Source organism: Mauremys mutica, chromosome 1, assembly GCF_020497125.1.
Source record: "Mauremys mutica isolate MM-2020 ecotype Southern chromosome 1, ASM2049712v1, whole genome shotgun sequence".
In the NCBI taxonomy this organism is placed as follows: domain Eukaryota; kingdom Metazoa; phylum Chordata; order Testudines; family Geoemydidae; genus Mauremys; species Mauremys mutica.
The window spans coordinates 209,574,664-209,587,752 of record NC_059072.1 but is presented as its reverse complement, the minus strand read 5'-3'; the positions used below and the strand labels follow the sequence as shown (position 1 = coordinate 209,587,752).

Sequence of the window (13,089 nt, the reverse complement as noted above, 5' to 3'; positions counted from 1 at the left end):
TATATAGATCAGTGTAGCTATACTTAATACTATGGAAAAATAAATGTTAACCATTGCTGCACAGAAAATATTTTATTTTTCTTTAACTGGGTTCTACCTATCTTATACTTTTTTAGCATAAATTAACCATCTGTAAAAACACTTTTATAACAGAGATCAGCTTCTACATACCTGTTTATCAAATGCTACCCATGAAGGAGCATCACTTCCCACACCTCTAGGAAACACACTATATTTAGGTTTCAGCTTTTGTCCATGCAAAGGTTCACCTCCTATTCCAGGTTTATCTTCTGCCACCAACATAGCAATTTTATTGCAATAACCCCAATGCTGAGATTTATGGAACTTTTCTTTCCCTAGCTGTAAACAGATTGGAAAAAAGAGAATAAGGCATTATTAAATTATCATAAAACGATGTATTCAAATCAACAGCTTAAAAACTTCCCTCAAATTAATTTTAACATAAATGGAAATTCTAAAAATATATCATAACCAGAATGCTGCCAGTTGAGTGAACCAATCCAGCCGATCAACTCTCAATTCCCATCTTACAGATAGGGATATTTGTATCCTTGATATATTTGAGCGCACACACACACAAACTTTTATGGTATAAATGTAGGACATAGTACTGGTGAGGGGATTTAGGGAGAGGGAATTGTGCTCATCTGTGGAACGAGCTCCTTGTTCCATCCAACTGTTGGACAAAAATTACTCCACTGGTCCGCCCTCATCTTCTTGTGTGCAGTTTCCCCTATGCCTGTAGAAGGGTGAATAGATCTCTCCTTTCCGTTCTGTCCCTGCCTCTGGCAATAGGAATGTACGCCCATATGTTCAGTGAGAAGTGAAGTGTTGTTTAAGAGTATAAGGAGCACGTTCATGGTCCAGGAATGAAAGCAACTAAAGAAGTGCTACTTTATAACACAGTGCATCTTCTTCTGAAGCATCTGATGCTGGTTACCTTCAGGGATGGGACACTAGACCAGGTGGACCACAGGTCTGATCCTGTATGGCAATTTATGTGTAAAAGGTTTGGGACTGGGGGGTTCCTACTTTTGTTTTCCGTCTTTTTTTTTTCTGATGCTGGTCAACTGCTCTCTTGTTCCGTTTCCTTATTTTATTACCGTAGCAGCTCCTCACCAAACTGAGAGAGGTGGTATGGGGGGTACAGAGCAGGAGAAAGCTTTCTACATTTGAGTTCAAATGGGAAATAAATATAATAAAGCTGAATTTAAAAAGAGAAATTTGCAGACAGAAATTGCTGATTTATACCAAAGGGCTCTACAGAATAGCACCACTTTTGGCACATCTAATATTTCTTATTTTTTCCCCATCTATTACTGAAGCAATAGCTGGGAGAAAAAGGCAGCTGTCAAAAGCGTGGCCAATAAATGAGGGAAGTATTTTATCTAGGTAAAGGAAAACAGCTCTCAGAACCAGGTGTTGTGTATCTCAAGCCTGTCCTGAGAAAGTTTTCCTGTTGTTCTGTCTGGTTTTTATTTTGGTTAGTTGTGTCTTAAATTGTTAAGTTAAGTGATCAAGATTTGCTCCCATACAAATTCTTCCGGAAATGTAACTTTTTATATGAAAACCAAATGGCCCAATAATTAAATCCATCAAGAATCTTCCACTGTCTGCTGCAAAATCGTAGAGGGTTCTACATAAAGAACACTTAAAAATGGTTATATGCAGAATCATTATTAGAAGCAAACTAACCTTAAAAGGTTCTGTGAACAATAAACTTTTCAAACAGTGTGTATTTGCCAGCAAGTTCCTTTAAGGAAGAAAGGAAGAAAAGAACAAAGGTCTCTTTACACATATAGTTTGTTGGTTGCTTTGACCAAACACTGGAAGTGAATACCTGTGGTGTACACGGTGGCAATTACGTGACTCTGACATTCAGGTTCTCTCCGGAAATAATGGATGACCAGGAAACTGAGGGATGAGCAAAGCAACAGAAGTTGCCACAATATCTATTGGCAATTTCTCTCACCATGTTAGACCTTACAGCTATAACAAAGAAGCCAAATTTAAGTTGACCATTTTCTAGCCATGTACCATCCAAGATTTCCTGCAGACTATCCCCTGATCCTCCCCCTCCCCCTGCAGCACCCAGCCTGGGAAGGGGCAGAGGGGTGGGAAGAGTCCCTGGACGAACCCCAACAGCCTGGAAGGGAGAGAGGGCCCCTGCCCCGCAGGCCTGGAAAAGGGGAATGAAGAGAAGGAACAGAGGTGAGGCTGGGGGGGGGGGACAGGATTAATCGCTGGGTGGGGGCTATGCAGATGTGGAGGTGAGAGCTCCTGCAGCAGGGACCAACATCCCCTTACCCAGCACATGTGGAAGAGTGGGCAGCACTAATTGTCATGGGGATGGGCGGGGGGTGCTCAAAAATCAAAAGACAGCCCAAAATTCTCCTTACACAATGTAATCTTTTTTTTTTTTAATTTCATGATGGGGGGGCAACTTGTGATCTCGAGGTTGGCAACATTGGAGAAGTAGCAGAGAATACATGAGGCAGCAATTGTCGTGGTAACAATAGCAACATTAGCATCGTTGAGGGTAATTCCAGTAAGCTGTTGAAGTCAGAGGTGCATGCATGGAATTTGAGCTGTTCCAAACATTAGTGGCACAGAAGATGAGACCTTCCCCCACAGCCACCTTCTTCTAAGGTCTGTACTTTCAGATCTTCTGAGAAGTACCAGGCAGAACTGTTTGAGAAAAGGTGCATCTCAACAGGATCTCAAACTTTTTGAACAAAAATCCATTGGTCAGCTAAAAGCCAGCATTCTCCCCTTCACCCCACTAATTTAAAGGGCTGCATGCCCACTGTCATCATCTCAGCTGTGTGATCTGCTGCATGGTGGGGTGAGAGGAGCTGTGCTTGATCTTGGTTTTAAAGCACTGCATGACTGGAACAATAATAGGCATTCATGTTGCTACCACATGAATGTGCTAGGTTGGGATTTTTTTTTGCCCTTAGCCCCAGTGGAGAAGAGAATGGAGAATACAAGTGATGGTACTGCTACCTTGAGCGGAGGCAGATGGGACAGTACTAACAGCAGGAGAGTAGGATGACAGAGGAGGAAGAGGGAGATAGTGCCAGGCATGCCACCGCATCACTTTCCTTACCCATTCTGGACTCGAAACAGCTTGTGCATTCTTTCTGCTCTACTTGGGCATACCTCTCATGCTCTAAATTGGGACATCCATTACAGAGATGATTCAACAGATGGATCATAGTTGTCAGGCTTCACAAGTTTCTGTCCCAGCAAACAGCATTCCTAAAGTGAAGGCCTACAGCTTGTGTGGCACTGACTATATGAAGCTCAAAATACTGCCATTCTACATGGATTAAAATCAACCACCACATTAACAATAGCAATGCTAGTTGGCCTTTGAGACTTCCTGCTCCTGAAGCTGTGCTTACTTGTCCTGTTGCTGTAACTACTACTAAGACACCATTGGTTCTTAATTAATCCTGGCCTCCTTAGCAGGATCAGGAAAATGGAACTGCACAATATAGTTTTCTCTGTTTTTCAGTGGAGCATGATAAGTGCCTTAAAAGAAAAAGCAGAAGAAGGAGGGGGCAGGGAAAAGAGTACCTCCCTTTTCCCTTTGCAAGCAGTAAATTTTTCAAACTTCCGATGCCTCCTGATCCATTTCTACCAGAAAGCATCCTACGCTCTGCAGCAAATGGAACATCAAAACTTGCACTGTTTATATTAGTTCTGCTGTTTCATCCAGTGAAAAGGAAGCATTAGGGTACAGTAAAATCTATAGGTATTTATAAGGTGTATATAAAAGGATTTATATATAACCCTTGAGTCTAATTAACTGGGATGCCCAAATGGTTAGACATCGGTCCCAATTAAGTAGAATGGCCACTAACAGAATAAACCATTTCAGTAGTAATACTGTTTTCCAGGAAGCTGCCAAGTTGGGAGGAGGCACTATTTACAGTAGAACAGGGACAGAGACTGCTACCTACCAAGTGCCAGCAACAGGGTAGCTGTGAGATGTCCATCTTAGCAGTCTATTGTGTACAGTTGATATGGAAAGAGGAAACAAGCAGAAATTAAACCTTTCTGGATGTATCATAGCTAAGGAGAGACTGAATGCTGCTGGTAGATAAATGTTGACAAATACAGAACCAGAATAAGTCTGAGACATACACAAAGACCTAAGCATCATGAAAGCTCCAATTTTAACAAAAATATCATCTCCACTGAGCTAGAATAATTGCCATAAATTATCACAAAGTTCAACCAGGACCCCTGAGAGACATCCCAGTTAGGCAAATTTCCTGATTAGGCATGTACAAATCAAATAAAATGGGTACTTTCACCTCTCCATCCACACTTCTTCTTGCCCTTCACATAGGCATAGTAACTGACATATTGGTAGCAGTGGGAACAGAAAAGAATGGTCGTTGTAGTAGTGATGACACCAGCAACAGGAAGCGCAATGATGGAAGTAACAGCAGGGGGAAAAATAAGCTAAGAGCTAACAGGAGTAGCAATGCCAAGGCCACTAGTCCTTCTTGCTTTGTAGGTGCTATTGCTGGAACTAGATTTCTCCACAAAAGAGGAGGCACTGGTGACAGTGCTCCTAGTAGTAACCAGTGTGGCTTTTGTTTTTTCCAGTATATAAAAGCAGTGACCTCCACAAACATCCAGAACGCTGCTGCTGCTCTGCACCTGTTGCGCTCATGGTGAAGATAAGAGAAGGGAAGGCAGCGGTGGCGGGAATGGTCCAAACCTCTTTGTTAGTCTGTATATAGTACACCTCCTAGTCTTCTCCGAGAAAAGGGCACTGTGACCAGCACAAGCTAGCAATAACAACCAGCACCCAAAATATCTGAAGAATGATTACAAAATAGATGAATGAGGCCACATGACTGAGTAGAATATTCTAAGGAAGATTTAACTCTCTCTCTCTCGCCTTTGAACCTGAACTTCATTTTGTCACACTCACTTCCAAGTATTTACCTACTGATATTCAAAAATATTTGATAATATTTGTACTATTCAGCAAATTTATTATTTAAATTTCCCCATCCTTAAAGGGCAGATTTGAAAAAGTGGTGGCTGCCTAAACTCTATTTTCTTTTATTTTAGAGTTCATGGTAAGAACCTTGTCCTTCTACATATTTACGAACAGCCATGAATACTTATGGAACTATATAAAGAATGCTGTTGTCAGCTATGAATGATGTATTATCATTCTTAACTTTGTTTATCCCTGAACTGTCCTGGTTTTGATTTGTTTGGTTTTTTTTAAAACCGTGTATTTGTCTCTCCATTTTCCTTTGTTACATAAATAAGCAAAGTTCAAACTGTCCTAAAAACTACTGGTTGATTACTCAGTTCTTCCTTACTTGCTAAATATGTTCACTTTTGACTTAAGCCCTCAAAAAGAAGAAATGTTATAAATGTAACACTATTTTACTTTTGCTCAATAAATGTATAATGAGAAGGTGACAAACTCCAGAATTTAAGTTAACTCTGCTTGTGACAACTATTGTGGAGCCCAATCCTGCTGCCAAATAATTCAATAGGAGTCTTGCCATTGACTTCAATGGAAGCAGAAAAAAGCACCCACAATGTACCTATATTGGAGATTTTTTTTTGATGCACTAGAGGTCAGTTCCCCCCTCCCACCCACCTCCGGAAAGTCCCAGATTTGCTACAAATGTTTTAAAGGCATGCTTTATATATTTTTTTTGTTTGCCCTACTATAAGCAAGTCTAAATAAAGTTATTCTGAGTCAATGCTAGCTTTCAATATTACAGTGTTCATGAACATGAGAAACACTAAAACTAGTTTGTATATGACAATTAGTCCTCCCATCACTGACTCCTGAGGGCAATGTGCTTATTTTACAGTTCTGTGTGGATGCAGAGATAAGTGCAAGTGAAATATTATTGGTAGTGTGGACGCTAGTATAGCACTTACATGTGGGCCAAGACTAATATTTTAATCACATACTATATAATTCTCCAGTGCAGACAAGGCCAGAAAGGACAAGTGTATTGGAAGCAAAGCCTCATATACAAAAGAGAAAAATAACTATTGCTGACAACAGGTACAGCTGAAACATGATTTACCTGCAAGTATAGACAAGGACATGTTGTGTTTGTCCTCATCTACACTTGCTGCTAGACCATAAGAACATAACATAAGAATGGCCGTACCGGGTCAGACCAAAGGTCCATCTAGCCCAGTATCTGTCTACCAACAGTGGCCAATGCCAGGTGCCCCAGAGGGAGTGAACCTAACCGGCAATGATCAAGTGATCTCTCTCCTGCCATCCATCTCCATCCTCTGATGAATAGAGGCTAGGGACACCATTCTTTACCCATCCTGGCTAATAGCCATTTATGGACTTAACCACCATGAATTTATCCAGTTCTCTTTTAAACACTGTTATAGTCCTAGCCTTCACAACCTCCTCAGGTAAGGAGTTCCACAAGTTGACTGTGCGCTGCGTGAAGAACAATTTCCTTTTATTTGTTTTAAACCTGTTGCCTATTAATTTCATTTGGTGACCCCTAGTTCTTGTATTATGGGAATAAGTAAGTAACTTTTCCTTATCCACTTTCTCAACATCACTCATGATTTTATATACCTCTATCATATCCCCCCTTAGTCTCCTCTTTTCCAAGCTGAAGAGTCCTAGCCTCTTTAATCTTTCCTCATATGGGACCCTCTCCAAACCCCTAATCATTTTAGTTGCCCTTTTCTGAACCTTTTCTAGTGCTAGGATATCTTTTTTGAGGTGAGGAGACCACATCTGTACACAGTATTCAAGATGTGGGCGTACCATGGATTTATATAAGGGCAATAATATATTCTCAGTCTTATTCTCTATCCCCTTTTTAATGATTCCTAACAGGGGCGGCTCTAGCAATTTCGCCACCCCAAGCACGGCGGCACGCCGCGGGGGGGGGGCACTCTGCCGGTCGCCGGTCCCGCAGCTCCGGTGGACCTCCTGCAGGCGTGCCTGCGGATGCTCCACCGAAGCCGCAGGACCAGCAGACCCTCCGCAGGCACGCCTGCGGGAGGTCCACCGGAGCTGTCTGCCGCCCTCCCGGCGACTCGCCCCCCGCGGCGTGCCGCCCCAAGCACGCGCTTGGCGTGCTGGGGCCGGGAGCCGCCCCTGATTCCTAACATCCTGTTTGCTTTTTTGACTGCCTCTGCACACTGCGTGGACATCTTCAGAGAACTATCCACGATGACTCCAAGATCTTTTTCCTGTTTGCATAGCAACAGTTCATCAGGTGCAAACATTGCCAACGCCTGATGTCAGCAATAAATATTTATTTTTGAACAATCTTCTGAAAATTAGACCTACTCTCCCTTCTCCCCTGGAATAAGCACAGTCATTTCAAATGTATGGGTTTCTAGGAACATGATAAGTATAAGAGAGATAGGGTGAAGCAATCACACCTTGAGTTCAATCAAAAGCTATACTTGTGTATATTGAGAGAGCATACTGGAAGTGATAATGCTGAAGGGTATGTTGTGGAGGAATATTGGGGGAGCCTGGGGTTCATTAGAGTGCACTTGGGAGGTACGCCGAAGGGGAGCAACAACAACACTTGCTCTTTCATAGCATTTTCCATCAGTAGATCTCAAAAGCTTTTTACCAAGGGAGCCAAGTATCATTATCCCTATTTCCCCACACATGAGAAAACAAAGGCATCAGACACCTGTGTGGTAGATTAGGCAGTATGCTGGGGAAGATACCTTGGGAGCATATAGAGGGGAACAAAGGGGGGAGCTGGGAGTGTGTGGGTAGGTGGGGGGCAATTATAAAGACTATCTGGGGGGTTGTTGGATTCATGGGGCAGGTGCCAGGAGAGGGGTGCAGGGTGGGTTGCTAGGTGCAGGAGCTATAAGGAGATGTGTGAGGGTTCCAGAAGGTAGAAGCAGTGCAGACGGGGCTCTGGTGCAGAGCAAGGAGCTTGTGCAGTGGCTAGGTTTGCAGGGACAGGGGTAGGGACTCTGTGAAGGGTAGGTGCGATGGGTAAAGAGTACAGGTGAAGGGGCTGAGTGGGACTGCTAGATACAAGGAGCTCTGGGGCAGGCGTTGCTAGGTGGTGCAGGGCAGAGGCTATGCAGAGTGGTAGGTGCAGGGCAGGGGCTATGCAGGGTTGCGGGTGAAAGACCTATGCAGGGGTGCGGGGTGGGCGGTACTAGGGGCAGTGGGGGGACACAGGGGGTGGCTGGGCAGGGGCGATGCACAGGGTTGCTATGGGAGGGAGGCAGGAGGGGGCTCGCTGTAGGGGAGGGGGTGCAGAAAGGGGCTAGGCGGGGTTGTTAGGGGCAGGGGGCGGCACGGGGGGGGGCGGGGCTGCCGCTGTCACTCACGCTGCGCTGGAAGGAGTTCCCGGGCAGGAGCGGTAGCGCCATGCTCGTGCCGGTCTCGAGCCCGGCGCCGCTCCGGGGCTGGTGTTGCTGCCCGGACACGGGCCGCTCGCGCCCCCCGCGAGGCCAGGCGGAGAGGGAACGTGAACGCGCTGTTTGGGATTCTGTTGCCTAGAGACGTGCGTTTGACATCACAGGGGGAGGTGTCATGGCCTCGGGGCGGGGCCTGGCCGAGGAGCGCCTGCTCTCGGCTGCCCCCTGCAGGCTCGGGGCGGTCACTGCACGTTTGCCTGCGGGCTGCCCCGCCCGTGTGGCCCCAGCGCGCAGCGCGGGCTCCCGCTTTTCGCTTCCCCGGGCCGGGGCGTGGGGAAGGATCCCGGGTTTTTGTAGCGGGTGGCAGGGTGCGTCCCTGAAAACGCCAGCTCCCGGAGTCAGGGGATCACAGCCAGGGGCAGCCCTAGGAATTTGGCCGCCCCAAGCAGTCATGCCTGCGGGAGGTGCACCCGAGCCGCGGGACCAGCAGACCCTGCCTGCGGGAGGTCCGCTGGTCCCGCAGCTCCAGTGGACCTCCCGCAGCTGCGGAGGGTTTGCTGGTCCCGCTCCGGTGGAGTATCCGCAGTCATGCCTGCGGGAGGTCCACCCGAGCCGCGGGACCAGCGGACCGTCTGCAGTCATGCCTGCGGAAGGTCCGCTGGACCCACCTGCCGGCAAAATGCCGCCCCAAGCGCACGCGTGGCGCGCTGGGGTCTGGAGCTGGCCCTGCTCACGGCGGCATTTCCGCCTGTCTTCCCTCTGACGGGAGCTTAGTGTCCAGCCCTGGTGGCTGTGGAGAAAAGGTTGCAACGTGGCCCCCGGAAGGTGCAAACCCCACCCCCTAAAGAGAGAATCTCCTACTTTTTTTGTTTGATCTTGCATGTTACACAGTTCTGACCCTGAAATTTAGCTCAGTGGATTTCACTTTCTGCTTCCCATGCACTGGTCCCATGCCCTGCTATTTGCATTTCCAGGATTACATGGCAATATGTAAACATTTTTAAACTTTTTTTCAGAATGGTAGCCGTGTTAGTATGTATCAGGGATCTACAACCCATCCTGGACAATGATCCCTCACTTTCACAGGCCTTGGGTGGCAGGCCAGTCCTCGCCCACAGACAACCTGCCAACCTGAAGCATATTCTCACCAGTAACTGCACACCGCACCATAGTAACTCTAGCTCAGGAACCAATCCATGCAACAAACCTCGATGCCAACTCTGCCCACATATCTACACCAGCGACACCATCACAGGACATAACCAGATCAGCCACACCATCACCGGCTCATTCACCTCCACGTCCACCAATGTAATATACGCCATCATATGCCAGCAATGCCCCTCTGCTATGTACATCGGCCAAACTGGACAATCTCTACGGAAAAGGATAAATGGACACAAATCAGATATTAGGAATGGCAATATACAAAAACCTGTAAGAGAACACTTCAACCTCCCTGGCCACACAATAGCAGATTTTAAGGTGGCCATCCTGCAGCAAAAAAATTTCAGGACCAGACTTCAGAGAGAAACTGCTGAGCTTCAGTTCATCTGCAAATTTGACACCATCAGCTCAGGATTAAACAAAGACTGTGAATGGCTTGCCAACTACAAAACCAGTTTCTCCTCTCTTGGTTTTCACACCTCAGCTGCTAGAAGACGGCCTCATCCTCCCTGATTGAACTAACCTCATTATCTCTAGCCTGCTTCTTGCTTGCTTATATATACACACCTGCCCCTGGAAATTTCCACTACATGCATCCGACGTATTCACCCAGGAAAGCTCATGCTCCCAAACATCTGTTAGTCTATAAGGTGCCACAAGACTCTTTGCTGCTTTTACAGATCCAGACTAACATGGCTACCCCTCTGATACTATCAGCAAAAAGAACAGGAGTACTTGTGGCACCTTAGAGACTAACAAATTTATTTGAGCATAAGCTTTCATGGGCTAAAACCCACTTCATCGGATGCATGCAGTGAAAAATACAGTAGGAAGATAAATATACACAGAGAACATGAAAAAATGAGTGTTGCCATACCAGCTATAATGAGACTAATCAATGAAGGTGGGCTATTAGCAGCAGGAGAAAAAAAACTTTTGTAGTGATTATCAGGATGGCCATTTACAACAGTTGACAAGAAGGTGTGAGTAACACTAGGGGGGAAAATAGCATGGGGAAATAGTTTTACTTTGTGTAATGACCCATCCACTCCCAGTCTTTATTCAAGCCTAATTTAATGGTGTCCAGTTTGCAAATTAATTCCAATTGAGCAGTTTCTCATTGGAGTCTGTTTTTGAAGTTTGTTTGTTGGAGTATTGCGACTTTGAGGTCTGTAATCGAGTGACCAGGGAGCTCCCACAAAAGCTTATGCCCAAATAAATTTGTTAGTCTCTAAGGTGCTACAAGTACTCTTCATTTTTAAACTGTTTTCACTGAAATTAAAAAGAAAAACATCATAATAATGTTTTACTCAAGAACTTCACTATAAGTAGTGGCAAGCAGGGTTCTGAACACAAACTAAGCTGATAGTGTCCAAGGGAGGTTTAATTTTCTCCTGTAAATAGGACACCCTCTTCAGGGCATTCTGGATACTCAGTGCACTTCCAAAACATAGTCCAGAAAAGCAGCAGCTCAATGGCCTGTCTGTCCTTGTATTTCACATACGGATGGTCTAGAACTTTTTCATCAAAACTGTTTTTCCACAGAAATTTGGATTTTTTTTTAATCTTTTTGCAGAAAGTTCTGCTTTCCACAGCAGATTTCAATTTTTAATTAAAAAAAATGGACAGCCTAAATCCAAAAAGATTTTGATTTTTGGCCAATAGCTGAAATATTTCAGCCAAAAAAAATTTTTTTTATTCTGATATTCTGCCACCACAGTGCCTCATGGGCACTGTAGTTCAGTTGCTTTATATCTGTATTCTCCATTGGTGAAACTCTGCAGCCAGACTTCAGTTCCCATGGTGCACCACAATCATGAGACTCCCATAATGCACTGCCTCCCTTCACCAGGAGGGAAGAAGACCATGGGGTATCACAGGAGATATTGTCTGATCAGGGAACCCAGCCTATCAAGAAAAATGGGAACACGAGGCACCCAAACAACAACTCAGACATTCCCCATGGCAGCATTTCCTAATCAAATTATTTTGGTTGTAGGTAGAAATATTTCAGTTTTTGATTTTTTGCAGAAAGGTTGAAATTTTCCCTGGGGGAAATAACCTGTTTTGTCACCACCTCTAGTTTCAAAGAAGGTTTGCAAAGAGCTGTAAAAATTTTGAAGGGGCCATTGTGTGAATGTAGCACCTATACCACTCATATGACTAACCCCTTTCTGTGCTGACTGAAGTTCTAAGAACATCCATGAAATACATGTACCTTCTCTATCCATTTCAATGTGTTTTTATCTTTTATTTATCTGTATAGTCCTCAGGAAACACTGTGTGTATATTCAAGCAGCAAAACTTTCAATGTTAGTAGCTTTCATTTCAAAGAGAGGGTCTGGAGGACATTGACGCAAAGCATCTTGGAATGCTTACATGCCAATATGCCCCTATTCTTTTTGTGATTAATGAACTAGCATAGAAGTTTCTTTACACTTCCAAAGATCCAGCATCATAAATCCTATTTGAAAGCAAGAGGGCCGCTATCAAAAATAGGCTCAGAGAATCCAATTAAAAGTTCTACTTTCAAATACATTTCACTGTTAATTCATGGTGAGAAATTATTTCTACCTTTTAAAATATCTGAGCAAAATAGAGTTTTCTGTTCAGTCTCTTGACTCCTGTCCCATACTACACAAGTTAACCACAGGGAAAGCTTAAATGGACTAGTGCAATGTCATAACTACTATTCATGGACATTTGTTATATTGACCAATAGGCTGATGAAATGATATTACTACATTAGTAAAATACCTTTTAATAGCTCAGTTTTCAACTCAGAAAGAATTGAGAAAGTTCTGCAAAGTTTATCCTAAATTAGGTAGAGACAATTCTATAAAGGTGTGAAAATACAGGAGTGAGCATGGCTTTTCCATCAGCATGGACTCCTGCCATTATTAAGATGATTTAAAAAAAAGTGAACGGTACAGAGTAGAGTTATCAGGGAATAACGTACAGATTATCAAGGGGTACGAAGTTCTGTTTAAGATCAGATGGCGTAAGTAATACATAATCTGCAATATCTCTGATTGGGGGTAAAAGGTTGATGGGTCAAAGTACAGACATTGAGATATGAAGGTATGTTGTTCATAACATGGCTATGTTCAGGTGTGGAGTATAATGAGTGGATACGATGATGAGGATGGATTGACACTCATTTAGTGAGAATTAACGTTCAGTGAGTTTAAGGTCCAATTCATATGGTCCAACAGAAAAAGTGTCTCGGTCCCTTTCTTGTAGTCGATGCATGATGTTATTAAAGCCCTGTCGAATCCAAGACAAATAAGCAGAAATGCAAACTTTCCTCCTATATACTTTACTTTTGAAATAATGTCCTTAACTTTATTATTTCAAATCATCAGTGTTACCAGCTTTGCCGTTACTTTGGGGTATGCTCATTTATTAGGGTTACTCTTCTGGGGGCGGGGGGCGGGGGAGGTTCTGTACTTCTGTCAATGTACTGCTTGTGTCACTTGTGTTCTCATATGGAGCTCTACTTCTCCCTGTTGCAAGTTC

At 44.3% G+C, this 13,089-nt stretch overlaps 1 protein-coding gene across 2 annotated transcripts in view; it reads right to left on the bottom strand.

Moving 5' to 3' along the window:
* EFHC2 (EF-hand domain containing 2) overlaps positions 1-8,536 on the bottom strand; it is an 85,210-nt gene extending 76,674 nt beyond the window's left edge. Inside the window, exons 1-2 of one of the 2 annotated variants that reach the window (XM_045002640.1) lie at positions 8,374-8,536; positions 172-360 (exon numbers count right to left, since the gene is read on the bottom strand). In XM_045002640.1, coding sequence (XP_044858575.1) covers positions 172-360; positions 8,374-8,415 — 231 coding nt within the window. In that variant the 5' untranslated portion in view covers positions 8,416-8,536. Of the gene's footprint in view, positions 1-171; positions 361-1,716; positions 1,769-8,373 lie in introns of those variants that run through there. The other variant, XM_045002641.1, reaches the window with a different exon arrangement.
* Between the last annotated feature and the right edge of the window lie 4,553 nt (positions 8,537-13,089).